Source organism: Zosterops lateralis, assembly GCF_965231275.1.
Source record: "Zosterops lateralis genome assembly, chromosome: 8".
In the NCBI taxonomy this organism is placed as follows: domain Eukaryota; kingdom Metazoa; phylum Chordata; class Aves; order Passeriformes; family Zosteropidae; genus Zosterops; species Zosterops lateralis.
The window spans coordinates 8,182,682-8,205,077 of record NC_139768.1 but is presented as its reverse complement, the minus strand read 5'-3'; the positions used below and the strand labels follow the sequence as shown (position 1 = coordinate 8,205,077).

Genomic DNA, 22,396 nt, shown 5'->3' with positions numbered 1-22,396 from the left:
GTTTAGCAAAGAGTGGGCAACCCTGACCCAGAAAGAGGTGGCAAATCCCTTCCCTGCAGCTGGGGCACCTGCTGAGTTTGGAACCAGCACTTCAGGAGCAATGCTTTCTTGGTATACTTGTGGGATCACCCTGGAAAAGTGGCTGCTGGCAAAGGAGGGCCACAAGCAGAGGGGTGTGTAAACCAGAGTACAGATGACATGCACACACACATGCACAGTCTCTACTAATATGCTAAATTCTTCCTTGGGAAGGCAGTGCTTTCTTCACGTATGCCTGTAGTGTAAGAATTAAGTTGGAGGCTAGCCTGGGACATTCAAGGAATAACCAGTACATTTCCCCAGCATCATCAACATACTGAACTCTATATATGTGTGTGAGTGCAGATCCTCTGGGATTCTCAGAGCACTTCTGTTTTTATCAAATAGGCTCCACAATAATATCTAAGTCATTTTGTATGAAGTTTTACTTGTGACTTTCTGTTTTCCTGACCTCCACTTCCATGCTGAGAATGTCTGTAAAGGCCCTCTCTTTTCCCCTCATCACAAGGCTTTCAGCAAGTTTTATGTTGTGACCCATTTCTAATCTTGCCCCACTTCTGTCCTAAACTAAACAAAAAGATTATGTGCAAATGCATATTCAGTCCTGCCTCATTTTAAAGCCAACTGTACCTTATCCCATGCAATCCACCTTTCTACTTACAGTACCCATATCCTGTTCAGTGGGACTGATGCTGCAGGGCCTTCCTTTGTGCCAACCAGACACTGCCTGAGCTTAGCTTTGACTTGATGTATCCTCAAAAACGGATACTTCCTTCTGCAGTTCCCACAGTGGGTGAGAGCCCCATCAAAGCCCCTCTTTGGCAAACTATTTCCAGACCTGATAGTGGTATTTAGTACCAGCTAGGGTGACTCTCCCTTTTACCCCCAGCCCTGGTGACTGGAGGAGCAGGCACACATGGCCACTCTTGGGCCATGTGTACATGGGCAAACACCACTGCTCACTCTGCTCTCTTGCCTTCTTTCTCATGCCCCCAGAGAGGGAAGTCTGGGAGAAATGTCCCAGGTGAGGCCCCACTTGTCCTTTCACTCCCTGCTGAGTGTTGCTGTGTGCATGTGTGTGTGCACACACAAGTGTACAGACTGGGAGGATCAGAGAGCAACACTCTAATGGGAAAGCTGGGGCTTCTGTTCTGTAATCCCACCTCTTACCCTGTCTTCCTGGAAAGCTCTTGCCTCCTAGTTTCCTTCCCTGCAGGGGTGACTCCAAACCCCTTGGGAAAGAAAAACTACTGCTTCATGTATGTCTCCATGTGAGATAACCTCTGCCATTCACCCCCTCTGGAGGTGGGTTTTGCTGCTGTGTACCACACATGTGCCCTCTCTCCACATTCTTCCTCCTGCTGTAGCCAGAGCCAGTAAGCCTTTCCATCTGAGTATCCCATCTGAGACCAAGGGGAGGCTGGGGAAGGGGATGGTGCAGAAGGGCAGTAATTTTTTGAGGTTTTTTTTCTTCATTTTGTGTCACTCATCCCAATGTACTGAGCTGACATGAAAGACAAAACAAACACTATCTCCGCGGGGCCACAGACAGGATGGGAGGGGTGCCTGCCTCAGTGATGGCCAAAACTTGGCCTCCACACGTTGGCCTGCATGCCTGTTCTTGCTGCAGAGAATTTGGGCCTGGCCACCTGAAACCGAGAGGCAGAGGCTGAGACTGGAGGAGGTCCCTGTCCCACCTGTCCAGGCTCTGGGGAGCTCTGAAATGGCTTAGGGGAGGGGCTGAGCTCCACCTGGAAGGGTGCTGGTGTAGCAGGGGCAGAAGAGGCCATCTCTGTTCTCCACAATGGCTCATCCAGCGTGGTGGCTGAGCGGGGCATGAGCACAGTGGGCGCCAGGCTGCTGGAGGCTGGCATGGGAGCCGGAGTGGAGAAGCGACGAATCTCCTGGGTCTTGGCTATTTTCACAGGGACCTGCTTGGCTGTTATGAAGGATGTGTTAGCCTGTGGGCTTGGCTGAGCAGGAGCATTCTGAGTGCTGGGGCTCGGGGGATCCCCAAAACAGAACATGGCTGACTTTAATTGATAGGGCTGGTGGCGCATTACATCAATGACCTTGATCCCCGATTTCTGGCCAGGTGCCTTTTTCACTTTGCTCTCTGCTTTGCTAGCCTGAGATTTGGTGGCTGCCAGGGGATAGAAAGGGGAATGCATTGGGTTGTAAGCTATTGGAGGGGGAGCCCGGATGTTGGGCGAATATTTCCAGCATGAGGGTAGAGAAGGGGATGGAGAGGGGGTCCTGGGCTTGTAGTCTGGCTTCGGTGTTGTTTCCACCACAAATTTGTCCATGCGGCTCTGGCGTTTGGCAAAGAGCTCTGCCCCCTTGCCTTTGAGCTGAGGCATGTCCTGGGCCCCATTTACCAATCCAGCATCTTGCTGAGGCTTGGGGGCCACTGGAGGTGGGGTCTTGAACTTGCGGCCTGAGGACTGCATGAAGTTGCAGGCCTCAGCACCCAGGCTGAGGAAGTCCTCCTCAGGCCCAGACTCAAAGCCTGCACCAGGGTGGTCACCTTTTGGCTTCTCATCCAGGTTCTGCACCAGAGACAGGAGCTCAGGGTTGGGTGAATTCTTCTTCTTCTCCTCAATCTTACTGAACATGGGTTTCTTGTTGCCCCGCCGGCGAGCCTCCTGCAGGATGCCTGTGCGGGGAGCTGGCACAGCAATCCTCTGCTCCCTGGAGGTTAAGGGATCCGAAGGCGGTCGTGGCGTTGTTGGAGTGATGGCAGGAGAAGGCTGTTTGGGCACAGGGGAACTGCTTCTCATGTGCTGTGATGGTGCTGGACTAATATACAGTGAAGAAGAGGCTGTTCCAGGGACTCGTGGCTGGGATCCTGCAGAGGCCATATCCCCTCCTGGCTTTGAGGGAGTTGACAGAAAGATAGAGGTGGTGGATGTCCGGGCAGTGTTGGCAGAAGGTTTGATCTCTGAAGCGCTTCCTCCCGCTTTTGGCTGTGACTCCAGTGGTGATGTTGGTCTTCCTGGTGCAGGAATATACAGGGATGTGGAGGAGCTGACTGGACCACGCTGTGTTGGCACTGGTGCATTGGCAGGTGTTCCTGGAACCGGAGGTGAGAAAGGCGGAACCACTGTGCTTTGCCCACCCAGACTTTCAGTGGGTTTTTTGGGTGCAGATGGCCTAAAGATGACAGAGGATGTTGCTGGACGTTGGCCAGAAAAGCCAGGAGTAAAGGGCCGTGCAGACCTGTTGAACATGCTTGTTGAACTTGCAGAGAAGGGGTCGGGGGTGCTTGGGGGAGGTGGGAAGAAAGTGGGGCTGGGGGCAGTCAGGAGCTGAGTGGGGGTGGTGGCTGGCTGCTTGCTGGGCACTTGCACACCTTCCAGGTGGATGCTGAGGGGCACATTGTCTACCTTCTCTGGCACAGGCATGTCTCCGTTCACTGTGCCCTGCTTTGGCTGGGCAGCTGAGGCAAGCTCTGGGCTCTTGGGCACTGGAGTTTTCTCAACTGTGTACTTCCCAGCCCGTTCCCTCTGCTGCTCAAATAATCGTGCTCCTTTACCTGAGGCCTCACTCAAACCCTTTTGCTTCTCTTCCTTCTGTTCAGAGTCAGATTTGGACTTTTCAATGTCTAGGTAAGTGTTGTCCCAGTCTGAGTGATTAGTTAGGCTTCGGGCATCAGAGAAACCTTCCTCATCAAATTCAGATTCACTAGTTGGAAAAACTCCGTCTTCCTCCTCGTAGGAGCGATCTTCATCAACACTGCCAAAGCTCACCAATGTGTACTTCTTAGCCCTCTGCCTGCGCTTCTTAAACATCAGCACCCCCTTGGAGTGGGGGTTTGGTGCATCTGTCAGCAGGGATGCAATGGTTCTGCACTTGGTTTTAGCCTCCTTCACGTTCTTCTCCTGGATGCTTTCGTGGCGGTGGAGCTCTGAAAGAGATAGAAAGAGGCAGTCTCAGAGATCAGAAAAGGTTGGGTGGGCAAAGGTGGACAGTGAAATGGCTATAGGTGTTCTAGTGCACATAAGAGGAAACACACCCCTTGGCCTTATTTTCAGTCCAGTTTTGCTGATGATAGTGTCTTTATAAACTGTTGGTAGAAAATCAGGAGCAGTTTTCTTTTTCCCTGCAAACACAATAAAAGTTGATGCAGGTGTGGGGAGGGATCTCCTCCCACTCCGATGGCTGGTCTGATTTTCCTCATTAAACCTGGCATTTCCTATTTCTGAAGCATGTGGCCAAGTGTCCCTGATGTTTTTAAAGTGCTTGCCCTTGCTTGCGGAAATTTTTACCATTTATTTATCACCCTGAAGGTGGAGCCCTGCTTTCTGTAGACCATATAGAGGATTACATGTGTGCAAAAGGAGAGGTGCTCTGCAGGCACAGCAGGGCTGACCTGAGCCCTGCAGTGTCAGCTACAGTCAGTGTTGTACAATAGCACTGTGTGTAGGGCTGTTTCTGCACTGCAGCAGCCCTGCCACTGCAGGAGGCAGAGGAAGCATGATTTCATCCTTGCTGCAGTCTCTTCCCTGGCAAGGGAAGAAGAGTATTTGCTCCTGAGCAAGAATCCCAGATCCCCACAGCTGATCAGCCAGACCAGAGGGAAATCCACTCAGACAGGCTTCCTTGGAAAAGACGACACCTGTCGGGACACTGGCATGAGAGTGTGGGATAATCATTTTCCACCTGCTCTGTGGTCAGTAAAGCCTCAGGGAGGAACATTGTGTCCTCTGTCTTTGTGTGCAGGGAAAGCAGGTGGTGAACAAGATTCAATAGTAAAACCAAACTTGTCTGCCCTAAGGAAAGTATGTACATGCCTTGAATCACTGTTGAAGTGACGGAAGTCAACACTAACCTTGCACAGAAAAAAAAGCCCCACATAACTAAACCACAGACTAATCTGTAATCTTTCATTTCACCCTCTTCCATTGTCTTTTTCCCAGCATGATAGTACAGATGAATCAACCATCCACTGTATGCATCCAATAATTTGTCAAAAAAACCCACCTTGTCTCTAGCCCAGAGAGATGTAACAAATTACACTCTGCTGAAGAAAGAGGAGAGGAAGGAGAGGAGAGGAGGGGAGAGGAGAGGAGAGGAGAGGAGAGGAGAGGAGAGGAGAGGAGAGGAGAGGAGAGGAGAGGAGAGCATTCCATACTGCATCAGTGTAACTGCAGCAGAAAGAGCTTCCCTCTCCTACCCCATGCTGAAAATAAAGTATGATTTGAAAAGCAGTCACTCTTCCAGAAAACTCTCAAAGTTTGCAGCCATTCCATAGCACATGCTGCTGCTTTGGGATTTCAGCAAGGGGATTTCTGTGGTTTGAGATCATTTCATGTGGATGCACAATCCATTCCTCTCCTTTGTACCCAGAACTAGAAACAGGAAAAACCAGTGCTGAAATGGCTCATTATTTGTACTCGCATTTGCAAAGTGAAGGTTCTTTGCAAAACTTTCCTTACAGAATGACTCCACCTTGCTGAACCAAGACTGAAGTGTCTGGGTTTTTGTGTAGATTTAATGTTCTTCAGGGCAGTCACAGACTTACCCTCAAAGACCTGCTCTCTGTGATGGAAACAAACTACAGTTTCTAAAGGTCTTCCCACTTCATTTACAGATCTGCCTTCATGTGTCTCTAGGGGTTGTTGGCAATGGAGAAAATAAGGGAAGTTACTACTAACAACTTTACTACAAGCTGCTACAGTTCACTTGGTGGTATTTTGCTTCTAAATTTACAAGGAGAAAGAGCAGCACTGCAGAATCTTAGTCAGGTACAGAATGTGCAAACTCTGGCCTGAGTAACTCACAGGAGGATTTCCAGCACCAGGAGCTAACAGATAGGGAGCAACACCATTCAAAGGGGTGTCTGCACAGCCCTTTCTGACAGCAGACTAACATAGAAGTGCCAACTCTAAAGTCTAGGGTAGCAAATACTGTCAGAGAAAATGTAACAGAGGATGGTCTTGGCTTTAACTCCACCAGCTTGCAGTCCTGGCTCAACATTAGCATCCATGTGCAACTTCCCGAGGCAGTTGCTCTGAACTGTCCTGTGCTCTGAAGGAGCTGGCAGATAGGGCCCTCTGGGACCTGCTTCTCACCTCCCTCTTTTCTTCTTCCTACCTCTCTCCTCATCAAAGGCTAAAGCACATAACTAATTACACCAGTCCTCCCAACAGAAAAATGATCAATGCTATTCAAGCTACAATCTTCCACAACAGTTTAAGAAAAAACAGGAAGAGAAATCTTCCTAAGTTGACTTGTAGAAGGTAAAGAGCAAGAATGAAATCAGAATAGGCAAAAGAATAGGGTAAGGAGAGTACACTAAAATAAGCAGAGGAAAGGAAAGAAGGAAGAAAGGAAGAGAGAAGAGAAGAGAAGAGAAGAGAAGAGAAGAGAAGAGAAGAGAAGAGAAGAGAAGAGAAGAGAGAAAAGAAAAGAAAAGAAAAGAAAAGAAAAGAAAAGAAAAGAAAAGAAAAGAAAAGAAAAGAAAAGAAAAGAAAAGAAAAGAAAAGAAAAGAAAAAAGATTTGTACCTGCATAAGGCTGATCCAAGCTTGAGAAAGTACAGTCCAGACCTGGAGAACTAGGCATGTCACAAAGCCCATTTAATTCACAACTCCCCATAAACAGAAAGAGAGGCAATGAGAGAGGAGCAAAGCAGTCCCCTTCTGGAGCAGAACCAAAACTCTGAGATGTCCAAGCTCTTTGCTATCAGTCCACAAGCCTTTTAAAGCCTCTCTTTTGTCTTGTAGGCATTGCTGCTGAAAGCCATGAGGTCACTTCTTCTATTTTTGTCCTCATAACTTCATCACTGAGCAGTGTGATGGACATTGTCACCTGGCACTTAAACACTCTTATTCTTCCCCCCACCCTGTAGTCCCTGTAAAGATAACTCCTCTTTTTTATTTTAAAATAAGAAAATACACTCTATACTATTGCAGCTTCTGTGGTGCAAACTTCAGGTTAGAAAGGTGCTAACTTCAAACTAGTGTTACCAATGCATCAATGTCCGGCATTTCTGTGCCAAAGAGCCCTTCAAAGAGATGAAGCTAACACACTGTGCATGTCCAACATGGAGAGACAGAAGAAGCATCCACAGGAGGAAAATAACTTTCCTTGCCTGAAACTCTCAGAGAACACTCAGCTGCAAGTAAAGAGGAAGAAAAGAGAGAGCAGAGTTTTTCTGTATTAATTAATTTTCTTCCATGTCTGAGGAGAACCAGTCCATGATTCAGATTTCTGTTGTGTGCATGACTGAGGAACATTTAGCAGAGGAGCATTAGGATCCTGGATGCCTGCAGTGAAGTTGTTTAGCTGAATTAAAACACCAGAGGCTGTTACCTGCACTGAAAGCCTGGCTGTGCCCAGGGAGGGTGATGGAGTGTTCAGAAACCGAGGAGTGGTGTTTTGGCAGCACCATTCAGAGCTCCAGCACTGGAGACTGAGAGGTGTTGAAAGATGAGATGCTGATAGTGAAGACTGTGGTGGATGGGAAGGAAGAGAATAGATGGTGCTGGGAGTCTGCAAATCTCTGCAGTTGTGGTCTGCTCAGCATCTCTTCACACTTGGTCTGGGCCCTGTCTTATCTCTCCTTTCTGTACTTGAGCAATAGCTCCTGTGAGACAATCCCAGAGCCAGAGCCAAGGGACGCTCTCCCATGATTCTCCCTCCCAAGCAGTCCCAGCCTAAGCAGTTCTGTAGCCTTGGCAGACCATCTCCAATGTTAGAGAGTATGGAAAAATGAAGGTCTGACCACACCTGCTGGAGTCCAGCAGCCATCACTGCACACCAAGAAGACAACTCCCACAAGGCAGCATTGCTGTAGAGAGATCTGTCATATCTCATACAAAGGCTCTTAGAGCAAGAGCAATGAAAGTGGTTCAGTCTCTGATGAATATTTACACATATAAGGATTTATGTATATATATGTCTCTTTGGGAAAGCCTTGTAATATTGATATATACCAGTGGAAGGAAAATACAGCTCTGTCTCCCGTAAGAACATTCACATGGAATAGATGAAAGAGTAAAACGAAGGGTTATAAAACTCCTATAAATTTTGTTGGCATGGTGAATAATTCCTATAGAAAACTTTTTGTTAACTTCTAAAACACTTATTTCATGTACACACTAAATTCTGTTAGAAAAAATCCACAAAAAGGAAAAATTTCTATTAAGAAAAGTCTATGAAGATTTTCCTCTTAACTAAGTTTCACTGAAGTGACATGATTTTTGTTACTAATTACAATAAAGAGAAGTGTAAAAGGGATAAATCTTTTCAAGATCAGGCCTTATTGAAAGAAAGCATTTTAATGTATGCCCAGGCAAGCAACTGAACAAGCCAGCAGCTTACATGAGGTCAGATATTGTTCATGTTCTCTAGGAAACAAACAATGGTAAATTTTATTACCAAGAGAGAATTCTAGAAAAGCCAGTACTGTAGAAAATAAGGCACTCTGCTACTTCCAGAGATAAAGAACCCGTTCCTCTGTGACAAAATGCTACTTGTTAACTGCTTTTTTCAAATGGGGTCACCTCAAATTTTCTTCTTCCAGCTATTTATGTTAGACAAAGTCATTTTTCCATGGCTAATGTTGCAAATATCTCAGTAAGTCATTAGAGGCTACAGACATCTAATACTTTACATACCTGAAGTCCTTTCAAAATAAGATTTGGACGGGTTAGACTGACCTTCTAAGTATTTCCCTGTTGAAAGTTTCAGCCTTTAAAGCTTTGATCAGTACTTGAATTGCAACCAGTTAGGCAGAGGAATATATATTTTATTTCAAAGTAAAGGTAAAACTCTTGAGATAGGAAATATTTGTCATTCTTGGATATTTGCACACTTCCATCACATAACCTGTGCATAATATAAAACAAAGGTATGACTTCAGCTTCAATTTAGGATGGTACAGACAAATGCTACAGTCCTACTCAAATCTGTAACACTCTAGCATGTATCTGAGGTTAAATAGTTAAAATTCTTGTCAAACCAGTGTTTCTTCTTAAATGACTAGTAATTTTAAGGGTGTCAGTGAGGCACTGCCCCACTGCAATCTCCTGGTTTTGGAAAAACAGAAAGAAACAGGGTTTTCTGAAGGTGAGTTAACAGCCCAGGGGAAAAAACCATGCCCAGTCTTGTAGATTTTTGACCATTCTTAGCCATACTGCTATTGGAGAGCTCTGTTAGGCAGAGAGGGTGTAGAGACATCACTGTGCATGGCTGCAGTATCTTAGTCTCATGGTATCCTGCTGGAGACTTGAACAGCTTGTTCGCTTGTTCACTCAAAAAAACCTCTCAGCTGGGTGACAGTTTGCCTTTCTTTCTGAGCTGTATGGAAGTGTCCTCAGTGCAAAAGGTAGCACACATGGCCAGTTTTTCTGTGCTGACAGTCCACACCTGGGCCCTGAATATTCTCTACATAGTCTTCTCCTGAAGGAGAACTTTCTTTTGCCAGGACAGCACCTGTGGAATGCACTGGTGAATGTCTTTTGCAGTTTCAGCCCGATTTCCTATGAAAGGTTTATGCGGTCAATGCTGCACGTCTTTTATCCCATCCATTTCATGCTAATAGCTTTTGAGTCCATTTGTTAATTTTAACAGTCTGAAGTCACAAAGATGCAATACCCCTACAAGTTTACATGGAAATAGGAGGCTCAACAAAGGAGAGAGACCCCACAATAGGAAGCAAGAAGCCTGAGTACAGTCTTAATTAGGCATCAAAAACTGAAGAACACATACACACACACACATGCTTTCTCATTTTGAATGTGAGAGACAGACATCAGACAGATTTGCATTTACTAGACATGAGAGAATGAGCTATCAAATACAAAACATAAATTAAAAGGATGCCAGTATCTGCTAATTCTGCTGTTTACAAAATTGCTTGATGCCTGACAGCAGGATACCACTGACTGATCACATCTTTGCCTTTCAATCTATCCAGCATCTACTCCAGTAATCCAGACAAGTACATGCTCACCATCTCACTACATGGACTTAATTAATCCTCTAGCACTTGCCATATAGTCTCATTAACCAGTGGATTTTAGTCCTTTTCTGCACTCCTGCTAGATTAGAAATTCTAGCCTTTCACAAGACAACTGTACACATTCCATGTGTTATGTCATCTGCCAATTAATACACAGCAATCTCCACTGAATCCCCAGGACATCCATTGAAAATGGTGTTATTGCGCTTTCCTGTTACTGCTGGCTAGGTACAACATCCAAGAGAAACAAGCCACATTTACAAAGCTTCACTAGCAGGAATTAGCATCTGAAAAAGCAGATAGGAAGACAATAGTGGCGTACCTGGGAACACTTTTGAGCTCCTCAGTCCAGGTAACCCCCCTCCCTCCCCTGTGTCCCCCACACACCTGGGTTTCTCTGGGAAGAAAAACCAGAGAAAAGCTGCAAGGTGTCTCAGCTAGGTTCCAGATCTGAATAATAGCAGTTTTGGGGCTGTGGTGTCCCCCACAGCACATGCTGCTTGTTCCGTCTAGATGCAGCCAGAGGATAAGATCCACTGACAGAAGAGAAGAGGGTTGGGATTTTTTATCATCTGTCTCCTTGCCAGTCATACAACATTGAGGTGGAGAGGACCTTTGATTGGCGTTAGTGTTTAAAGCTCTCTGGGTGAAAATATAGAGGTAGTCCTGCTAGATTCAGGAGCCCAGTGAAACACTACTACCAACTTAGCCAGTTAGCTCATCTGACATCATGAACCATTAATAGTTATGTTTTCTGTTCTATTCTTAGCCAATTGTGCGGTCACCTTATGGCAGTCCTATCTCATCCATATTTCTCTCGTTGGAAAAGTCATGTGGAACTGTATCAGGTATCTTATAGAAGCCAATATATACTGTGTTCACATTATTCCCTCAGCCATGAAGTCTTATCTTACTGAGCAGGTCAAAGACTCTTTCTACTTTTTATTAGTCTATGTTGATTTTACTGTTCATTTTGTTTTCTGCAAATATGCACAAAAGAACTCCTTCATGCACCTAATTGAAGCTAAATTATATTTTTTTTCCTATCATTGGAACCTATGTCTACTAGAAGGGTGTATTCTTGGTGTTTTTCCCTGACACTTTTCTCATTATTCCAAGGTACTTGGCAAGGACTGAGGACCATTCTGATACAAGTTTCATTAATTCCTTAAATTTGACCTCTACAGAGAAGCTGACTCAGCCTTGTCCTTTCAGTACAGTCAGTGTATCAAGATATGCTGAATCTACTCGCCCCCATTTCTGCTCCTGTTTATTTCTGCAAAGAGTGAGATTCTGAGTTAATTTAAGTGGTAGAGACTGATGACAGCAAAGCTTTACACATTTCCCAACAAACTGACGTCCCTTCCTATGATGGGTTTAAGTCAAACTGAAGAACAAATATTTGCCAAGTTGTCAGCTTTCTCCTTCCTAGCTATAATTTGCTCTCATTTCTCTTGAGTAGTGGCTGTTGTTTAATCACTTCTTGTCAAAGTCCTTTCATGCCTCACCCTTTTATGCCTCTCCCCCATCCATCACTATCACTTCGTCTCAAAACAATTTCAGTGTTGTCCTTGAGAAGACGTGTCCCCACCTTGTCAACAACCTTGTCCCATATCACTTTCAGAATTGATGGAAACACCTGGACAGGGAAAGGGATTCCTGTTGTCTGTTTGCATTACAATTTCTTTCAACTCAGATCTCAAAACCCTGGAATCTAAAACTACCAACTTGGTTAAGACAGTCTGTGGGGTTGTATATATAGCTGTTTCAGTGTGATTATTGCTCTGATCGCCTTTGTGTTCTGAACTACTGGCAAAATTTTGGTTTAATGCCATCGTTCCCTATCAGCCTTACACATCCTAAGTCAGAGTAGAAGTGCATGTGCAAGGCACTATGTTAATTTAACATATGGGACACCGTGTTCTGAAAAATTACTTACTGGGGCTCTGCAAGTGTCATCTTGAAAGCAAACTCTGACACTGCTTCAGCAGCAGCAGGACGATGAATGACCTCTGATCGTGTCTGAGGAACTGTGACCCAGAGTCAGAGTCCCTGTGCTGACAGTAATAACATAGAAGTAATGTCTGAGAAACTGATAGTTTAAAAAAAGATGCTTCAAATGATATCTCTAAAGTAGAAGTATTTGGACAAATGAGAGTATATACCTTTTCATTTCAGGGATCACATATCTTTCCTCCATATATATTCAAATGCTAAAGATCTTTCTCCTCCCAGCAAGTATTATCTGCAGCTAGATTTATCTTGAGTGAACAGATGTTCAGCTAAATTTGTGTGTCTGTCAGGCTCTGGGGCAGCAGGATTGCAGTGAGGTACAATGGTGGAGCAGAGCAGAGCTCTATCAGCCTTACTTCCAGTGCTGCAACCCACAACATCCTCAGTGAAATGCTGGACAAGAGTGATGTCCAGGGAGGGAACGGTGCTGGAGGTCTCCAATAAGAATACCTGAGGAAGATTACTTGTGACAAATTACTTGTGACAATTATGAGATGACTCAAGAAAGAAGGAAAAATTCATCCACGCTAGCCAAGACAGACAGCAGCAGTTTATAGTCTGGCTTCTGCCCCATTAATAAATCAACCTGAAAATATCACCTCTGCTTTCCTTAGAAGGACTTCGACTGAAGGAATAAGATCAAATGTCGTACTCAAGCCTAAAGGTGGAGAAAGAGGGCTCTAGATGCCAGGTGTTTATCTCACTGTAGTCTTTAATAAACACCTTCCAGGTGGCACAGAATTCAAAGATGAATGACAGTTATTAAGTGGGGTTTCTTAAACAAACACATACAACTGGACTGCTACTGCAGTGTACAGAAACTGATTTCCCAAGCGGAAGCGATTTCCAGTTTCATGCGTGCTGAAATGAGATCAGTCTCTCCATCTGTGATTCAACCATGGAAGCTGCTGTCCTTGTTTTCCAAATGGCTGACTGCTCATTCAGTGGCAAGGGCCAAGGGTGATTCAGCATGGCTTCACACTGCTAGGAACATACCTCTGTAAGATCAGTAGTTCAGGCAATTAATTTTAATCTCCTGATCTAAGCAGAATGCTTTTCTATTTTACTTCAAGGCACATAGGATGTAGCAGTAGTAGGCTACTATCCTAAATACACTGCAGTGAATGACAAAAACTGTAAGTTAGTCTAACAGTCACATAACTGTGATCATTAGAGTCACAACTGTCAAAGCTGAAAGCCGAATAGAAAATTTGGTGCAATAACTTCAAACTGCCATTCAGATACTTCATCTTGTTCACTGCTCTGTGGCCTATACCAGTAGTAATGGGCTGAGAATGGCTTGCTGCACTCACCCTCTCTGTAGAGAAATATGACTGCAGTCCCTCTTAGAAGAGGTAATCTCTATGACCTGCCAATGAATAGGCCACTTATTTATAAGTTTCCTATCTTTTCAAGTGATGCTGCTGTACATCCGCTTTAAACAAGAAGGATTTCCTTTTCTGATATGGAATGTAGTGACTTTGATGACTCTGCACAGGCAGCCAGACCCATATAAAGCAGAGGAGGAAATTTCCCCACCCAATTTTCCCTCCCTTCCTCTACCATACATGGAGAGGCTCTTGAATCCTAGAAACTAAAAATAGTCCAGCAGATAAGTTTAAATTCAGATATTTTAAAGCACTTCTTGCACTGACACAGTGAGATAGCAAGTTAGGAATAGACTGCTGTCCTGGTATGTCTGTCCTGTTTCCCGTTGTGAGAAAGGCTGAGCCTTTTGTCCTGTGAGATGATTTAGGATGGGGGTGAAAACACAGTGCACCTCAGAGAGCACAGGTGGCTGAGAAGAAGCAACCCTGGCTATAGAGGGATCCCAAACCTCTGAAGGTGGAGTGAGAAGAGAAGGACACTGCAGAACCTATGGGGAATCAAAAAACTTCACTTGCAATTACTTGTGACAACTATAGTCTGATTCTCCCTGCCACAAGCTCCTGCTTTCTGCTAACCTCCTGAAACTGATTTAGATTTTTTTTTTTTTCATTTTTATTTTCTGTCTTTCTATCTCTTTGTTTTCTTTTGCACTGTGCTAGTAGCACATGAATCATTTCAGGAAGGGACTTAGCTTGGCCCTTTACAGTGATGACAAACCAAGGGCCTAAAGATCCCCAGTTTCCACAGGGATTAATCACCTCTCTAAAAAGAGCAATTTACATCTTTAGTGGGAAGGAAACAAATCCATACTTTTGTTTCTACAGATTAGGCAAAATACCAGCTGTTCACAAATATGACTGTTGGATAGTTAATTTAAAATATAGCAGAGTCCCTGTTTGCCAGCTGCTCTCTTACCCCACTAGGCAAAACACCAGGGTGCATAGAAGCCACTGGGTAGTGATGCAGACTGAAGTTTTTTACTTGTAGGGCAAATTCCCCTGCATTTGGGGGATGTAGGACTCCCCACAGTGCCCCAGTAGTCTGCATCACTAATGCTCTGAGCGGGTTTTAAAGCAAGAACATCCAAGTCATGTGTCCTGTGGAGAACTGGGATGACACACATGCTTATCCCACAAGCTGAAAAAAAATGAGCCAATACCAGTGTGCAAATAGAGCACGAACTTTGGAATGAGAGAGGCCCAAACCACACTGCAGGGGCTGTTGGCTCTCTAAGGAGAGTCTGCAGTGCTTCTGGGAACCCTAACTGCAGCTGGCTATATCGTTGCATCATCTCCTGCCATGGGATATTATCTTGCCATCAGAAATGCTCTGAATTAAATACCCAGCTTTTCTGGGATCCCTCTGTACTGATGCCGTCCATGGAAATAAGCCTTGATGTAAAGCAATTGCTCTTCTACTGCTGGGACTATCAGGTGGCAGGGAGCAGCTGAACATGCCTTTCTCAGCATTCACCTCATGCTTGTACATTATTCAAAGGGGGAAAAAATAGCTTCATGTTTAGGGAGGCTGAAATTGCTGATTTCTTTCCTGTTCTAAGGAAAATGAAAGCCAAAGACTAGGAAGAAGTAGAACAAAGCATCAGGTCAGGTGCACTGCCCAGCAGAGAAAGACAAAAGAGACCCAACTGATCCTCCCCTCTTAACACTGGAAAGAGCAGTCGGACAGTGCCCTGTCTGAAGAAAGCACTTGGGTTTCAAAGTTCCCTCTATAGGACTCCTTAGGCAGAACAGATAAAAGAATATTTAGCCCAAGGAAAAGAGAATAGAGAGGTTTAATAATTGCCTTGCAGTATTAGCTCTCCTGGTTAAAATGTCTAGCATTTGAAGCAGAGGATCAGAAATTAGAATCCACTGAATCCAATGTTTTCTTTCTGATTCAGTCTAGTAACCTTTCTGTGTCTCTGTTTTTCATTCTGTCACTTTTTTTAAAGTCACTTTTTAAAACCTGCTTTATTTCCAGGCTCAGAGAAATGTAAAGTAGTCACTTATACTACACAGTGAGGTACATATATGAAAATAAGTTTATGATTACCTTGTTTTTAATATTACTAGATAAATCCCAACTGTGAAATCAGATAACACTTTGTTCTGCCCTCATGTTTGGGCTTGAAATACTCCATGTGTAGCAGAAACCAGGAAAGATTTCACAATTAAGGTCACTTCAGGCCAACCACCCATATACTACACTATATTTTTTAGTACTTCATTCCACATGAAAAGGTCTTGACTATCAGGGATGGCACTACAAGGAACTGTTTCAAAAGCTGATTTACCATCTCCTGCCTGTCCTTGCTGGCAACCCTCTGCTGCCCACACTTAAAAAATTATAAATTCTACCTGAACTCATCAGCTGCTGCCAGACATGGACATCCTTGCTGGAATGAGTGCCTGCAGGGAAAGTTGATGTAGAAGAGTCCCTCCCTGAGCTGGACAGGGTGAGAGAAATTAATCAGTTACTGACAAGACTTTTTTGTGGCTATGCTGTCTGCAAATTATCTCTCATCATCCTTAATTGTGTAATACTGCATGCTTCTGTGCCCATGGAGAGCTGAACTGAACAGAGGGCTCCTTGGGAGCCTCTTCAAGTGAGTGTTCTGTGCTTAACACACAGGTAGCCAAGGAGCAAACTGAGCTACCGTAACATTTCTGGAAAGCCAGGAAAATTTAACCTCCAAGTTCTTTCCTGACTCCATCATGTCACCTGACACTCTTAGGCCAAAGTGTTAAAGAAACCGATGACATCCATCCTTTTTCCAGCACATAGAAGTACTGGAGAGCATCTGGTTGAATGGCTGCAGCCTCTGTGAGTGACTCCCAGACTCCTGACCCCAGACCCTTTCTCTTATCTGTTTCTTAGGTGAGGTAGACCCCAGTGCCAAAGCTGCAGCAGGCAGCCCTGGTCTCTGCAGGTCTGATTTGACTGATGCTCCTTTGTCAGCCAGAGGAGCTAACCCACCTGACATTTGCAGGAATCAGGCTTCTGGAAGGAGAATCCAGCACAAAGAAAAGGCAGGGGTGAATGCAGTTTAGGGGACTTACTGGCCTGCTTGGCTTTCTCTGTATACGTGGTGGTTAGGTCTTCATCAATGGGATGTTCCACTGGCCCCACCATGGGGATGAGGTGGCGCTCCGCTCGGATGGCCTTGGTGGCGTGGGGCAGGAGCATCGCCTCCGGAGAAGGCTCCCGTCCCTCTGCTGACGGCGGCCGCAGCTGTCCCTCGCTGTCTGAGAACGGAGTCTCTGTGCGACTGCCGGGCAGACAGACAATCTCCCTCTTGGCCACCCCGCCGGAGCTGGCGGGCTCTGCTCCCCCCTGCGCTGCAGCCTCCGGGGTGCTCTCGTAGCCGCTCTGCTCGGACAGGGACACCTCGTCCTGGGGCGCGTCCGCCCTGCTGCTGGTGCTGTCAGGCGGGGAGCGTGGGCTCTTCTTGCGAGCCCGGCGGTGCTTCTCCTGTGCCACGTTGTCAGCATCGCTGTCTGTCTCACCATAGTAGGCCTCGCTGTCCGGGGGGGACGTGAGGCTCTCCAGGTGCCTCTGTGACCTCCACGGCTGTGCGGGCTGTGCGGGCTGTGCGGGCTGTGCGGCGGCCGGGGCTCCTCCTGCTGCTTCAGAGCCGAGTAACTGTGCCGGGGGGCTGAGCGGGGATGATGAAGAGAGCGCTCGCTGCCCTGGAGAAGGGGAACGCTGGAGCCACGGGCCAGTCTGGTCTCCACCAACTATCCTGTGGGGAGAAGGGAAAGTGGTGAGTGAGGTGTGGTTTGTGTAGCTAAACTGGATGGAAACCCTGGTGAGAGAGGGCTATGGATTGGGACAGTGTTACAGGTGTTTTTCAGGTGGTACAGACACCTGAAGTGTAGACACCAAGGATAGACTTGTCCCTGACATCAGCTACATGCTCTCATTCTGATTTCCTGCTTCACAGCTCTATGGGAACCGGGTGTTAAACACTCAAAAATCAGAATGCCTGAAAACCATAAAAAAATCTACCAAGCTTAATCAGTTCCCCAGGCATTTCTCCTGGAGAGATGAATTCCTGCATAGCAAGCATTCCCCAGGACAGTGAGACCTACCCTTCAGCCTGCAACTTGTCAGCAGAGAACTGCTGGTGCTCAGCTATCACACTGCACTCCAGCTGCTCCTGCAGCTGAGACTGTATCAGATCTGCAGATCCCAGCACCCCCAAACTGCTTTAGTTCAGACTGGGCTCCCAAGAAGTCAGTGCTATTTGTTTGCTCTGACCTCTACATGGAAGTAAATAGCAAATACATAGGATATACAGGCCCAAGTGGTTTGGGGATAGGACTATGGTATCTGGTGGTAGGAGACCACTCTAACATTTAGCCTGCTCACTGCTTCACAAGCTAACTAACTGGGTTCTGATGATCATACACAGCCATGCTGGCCAGACCAATCCATGGTGGCATTTGCCTTTGGTTTAGACATAGCAATTTCAAGCCTCTAAGATCTCTGGAGGGGTGACTGGAGTAGGTGCCAGGCAGACTGGGGCAGTCAACCCTATTGCTGGCTTCCAGAGGGAAGGAGAATTGGCTGTGCTGACAGGAAAAGAGCCCATTCTGTCTTTCCTCTCCTCAAGAATTAGTCTGAATTTCAATGGCAGTTTAACTCCAGCCCACACAGATGGAGCTGTTCCTTCTCTTGTCAGACTCACTAGGGCTTGTAAGAACTATAAAGGAGTCCTAAGTATTTGCCTTCTGAACATGCATACCAGGAAGCCAGGCAGACAGCATTGCCTCTGTAAAGCTGTGGAACTCATGACTTGGATCCCAATTCTAAACTGTGAAAAATTTATATTTATGTCAAATGCAAACTTTTGCGGAAGCTAAGGGTGGGAGAATTTTTGTGGCAGTTTATTTTTTTAATACTCTTTGCCATTAGGAAATCTCACTGGGAGCAACCTCAACATTCTACAAGCGAAACAGAACAGTCCCTCCTCTTCTTCAAACACTTCACCAGATAACTGAGAAGCATAACTGCTTGTAAGGCAGTTTCTCTTGTTCTGTACTGTCAGTGTCTCTCCCTTCCTCTTTTTCTGAAATACACATACCCCAGAGTCATCCAGCTACCTCTCCTTTCTCAACAGGAATGATTGGTGTTTTCTCTGGGAAGGTAAAGAAGTAGGAATAGACACATGATCAAGAAAGCAACATATGATGATTTCTCCACTACTCCAAATGAAACCAACTGATTACATTATTTCCAAACCATCCAGTGTTGGCTCCATCCAGAGGGCTGCAAGGAGCCTGCCTTTGTCACTTTGTTAATTCAAAGTGTGCTGATTTTGACTGATTAGAATTTGCCCAGGCACCTGTTGGCTGCAGATAGACTCCAATGGTGTGAGTTAAGGCCTTGGCAGGGGGCCAGGAGCTATTCTGGACACCTTGTATAGAACTTACTCATCCCATTTAATCACAGCTCGGGTATGGAGTAAGCACATCAGAAGGCACTGGCACTTTGTCAGAAGCCAAAGGGAAGATCCTACATGCTCAGGCTTTCCTTCTCTGAGCACTGCCCACCACTGCTCCTGCTTTATAGATGACAGCAACCAGCGTGTCTATCCCTCCTCACTGCTCACAGTGCTCTCTCTGTCTTTTCAGGGCTGTAGAAGATCACATCTCCCAGCCCCCTTCACCAGGGACTGGTTTTCTGAGGATGATTTCTGTTTAGGCAGTAGTGTGGACTAGCTAGGACCTCACACAGCTTTGCTGCCTTCACCTTTATAGGATTATTCATTTATAGCTTGGGCGACATCCAGCGTGCACTGACGCACTGGTTTAACACGGGGAGGATGAGGAATGTTACTGGAACTATTTTTTGTCCATAAATTTGAGCCTGATCTCCAGTATTCTCCTGAACTAGAGACTGGGACATATATTTATTCCCATAAAAAAGGGGCTTAGCCACACACCTCTAATCTTTGTGGGAGTCAGTACACAGACTGTTGGACTACAACAGCCCACTGTAAGACAGGGCAAAACATTGAGATGTCCACATGTTAGCCATGTCAGGACACGGGCAAATCCTCCTGTGGTACATCTTGCAGTATGGTGAAACCAAAGGCTTCTTGTCTGCCTTGTTTCTGCTGGATGTGGACAGCTGCTGTACTGGATGAAAGCACCCCACTGCCTGCACTGTCACAGCACTGGCACTTGGGAGCAGGTTACCTTTTCACACGGATGTTGAGCATGCCATTGGAGGAATCGATGATCTGCATGGCATTAGCATGGGACAGGCCAGCACACGACTTCCCATTGATAGATACCAGAACATCATTTTCCCACAGGCCTCCACGGCATGCTTTGCTTCTCTTTCGAATCTGAAAAAGCAGAACAGAGGATAAAGATGAAGGGAAGAACAGCAGTTGTTTAGTTCAGTTGCTTGTCTTTTGCTGGCCCTTCTATTGCACCATTCCTCACAGAATAAAATAAGGCCTAAGACTACTGTCTGACAGAGTGGAGCACTAATCCTCTTGGATGAGCCCTGGCTGTGCCTTTTGGTCTCTGTATTCCTGTTAATTCCAAGAATCACTCTGCTGAGCATAGGTCTGACCTGGTCACCAACCCCATTCAAGTTCTTCAGTGCAGATGAAAGACTCAAGAATATCTACATGCTCTTCTCCTCTTGATCCCTGACTCCTAAGTTGGTTAGGGAGTCTGTATTTCAGAGAGGGAACAGACTATGCCTGCACATGACCACGTGTCCTTCTGCATGCCCCTACTGTACTTCCTTGGTATGATCCCTGACTCATGCAGAGCCTCTGCAAGTGCCATCCTTAGGGAAGCTGACAGTGGGGAGAAGTGGCAGTCCCAAGGCATATTCTGTTGTTAAGCATTCCTGCTCCAATGGCTTTGGTCAGTGTATTTCTGGACATCTGCATCAGGCCATATGGTGTCCTGTTACACAAGTGTAAACTTGGAATAAATCTTTAGCCTTAACAGGAGTTGTGCAAGACATGCATTGCTATATCTGAGAAGGGAGTCAGAGTCACTGGTTCCAGGCGAGCTCCTAGACACGGACTCTCACGGCCATCTTGCACCAAGTGTTTCCTCTCCCTTGCATTCCATCATCCATCAGTTAAACTTCTTCCCAACTCAGCTTAGCCTTTCTGCTAGGGTAAGCAAGCAAGAAAAACAAATGCCCACTCAGCCAAAACTCACAGACCTCTCCTTGCCTATGCAAGCAGTGGGGGTAGTCTTGCAGGACAGCTTGGCACCCATTATGTACTCATTTTGCACATGAAAGAATAGCCAGGGAAAATCACTGGGTCAGAGGACCAAGTAGTATTACACTTGGTCAGGACCAAGGTAGTATTACACTCTATTTGTAAATTCTTCTCAAATGCTCTTCAGATCTTATAGTTAAGTGAAAGAGAAATCAGTGCAGAGCTGTTTAACAGAGGGTGCAGTGAACAGACTGGCACATCCCTGCAGAGAAGTAATACTCAACAGGGCACCTTTGCCCATATCTCACAGCTTTGCCACTTGAGCCACCAGACTCATCTATAACATCATAAAGCTACTTTGCCCACACTCCCATGGCAGCTTCAGGAAAGAGAAGTGAATGTGGGAGGATTGCTGCCCTGTCATTGTTCTTGCAGGAGCAGCAGGGGAGCAGGAAAGGAGACAGCTGGAATCCTAAGGAAGTCCCGTGGCATGATTGGCTGGTCTTAGGGCCCAGGCCCCCTGCACCCATGGGGTGTGTCAGTGCCTTGGGCTTGACCCTGCTGGCCTGTGTTGAGCAGACAAGAGCAATGCTCCTCCCAGGTCAGCCTGCTCAGCAGGATTGAGAGGTGTTGGGGAAGAAGATGAAAAGAGGAGGGCTATGCTTCAAGTTGTTTTTGTGCTCACTGGTACTTTATCTCTCTGTAGCCTTTCCAACTTGACCCCAAATCTTGCCTGCATGCTTAAAATAGGGACTGGCTCATCCCAGCTGCCACATCCATCAACCTCTGTCATTTTAGTCCTTTATCTCCCTCCTCGTTAATATAAGCCTGGAATGAGCATGTGTAGGTCTCTAATGAACTACTGCTGAAGAACCTCTGTTACAGTAGAAATTCTGCTTCCTGATACTTCCTCCAGATGCAGCTGTTAACTGAGACAGTAAAGAAGATGCATTTTCCAGTGCTGCCCACAGACAGAGCAGCTAATGAAAAGAGTGAAGAAGTTGAAAAGAGGTTAAAAGGAGGGTGTCCTAGTATTCCCCAAAAGGCCAACTGCTGCTCCATAGCCAAGCACTTGGTGCTGAGCACTGGATGGGAACATACTTGCTGAGTATCTCTCCCAGTTGTGAAGCGAGGGGACTCAGGGTTAAAGACTGTCAATAGTTGCTCAGAGCATTCCTCACATCCCATGGTATTCCTCCCTGCTCACTGAAACCAAGGATGTAGGCTGGTGACCAGCCAGAACAGCAACAGTAAATTTCCTGCAATTCTCTAGTCCCTCAGTATTGCAAGTCTTTGCAGGCAACTGTTTGAGATTCCCAGGCAGGAAGGATCAGGCTGTGCTCCCAACACTGCCCTGGTGCTGTTTCAGGTACCTTTATACCAGAGAAGGCTTGTGGGACTCAAGCAGGCCATGTGGGCTGATAAAATGCATTTTTATCATGGTTAGTGAGGATGCTGGGCCTGGTTTGGCCTGTGCTCAAATTTTACTGGACAGAAAGCACATGCACTAAAACAACTATTAGTACTTCAGTGCTCTACAATCCAGGAGGGACTTTTCCATGTCTCCATTCCTTTCTGGGAAAACAGGACCAGGTTTCTTCTCTTCCACTGCAGGAAGAGACCTACAGTCTGAAAATAGCATGTGTCTGGCTCAGTCTTTCACAGATTTTTAAACCTTCCCTGAAAGTTTATGTATTTTCTTTCTGGGATCAGAGGGAAATGAACCTATCCACAACTTCATTTTTTATGCCAAGCCCCTACCCCACTGCATTTGCCAGGGAGGAA

General features: G+C 46.0%; 1 protein-coding gene across 1 annotated transcript in view; it reads right to left on the bottom strand.

Annotated features, from left to right (window-relative positions):
• Positions 1-1,364: 1,364 nt before the first annotated feature.
• Positions 1,365-22,396, bottom strand: part of SYNPO2L (synaptopodin 2 like) — a 32,048-nt gene continuing 11,016 nt past the window's right edge. The window contains exons 2-4 of the mRNA XM_083866304.1: positions 19,614-19,765; positions 16,470-17,152; positions 1,365-3,946 (exon numbers count right to left, since the gene is read on the bottom strand). Of these exons, the coding sequence (XP_083722430.1) occupies positions 1,611-3,946; positions 16,470-17,152; positions 19,614-19,765 (3,171 nt within the window). The 3' untranslated portion in view covers positions 1,365-1,610. The remainder of the gene's footprint in view (positions 3,947-16,469; positions 17,153-19,613; positions 19,766-22,396) is intronic.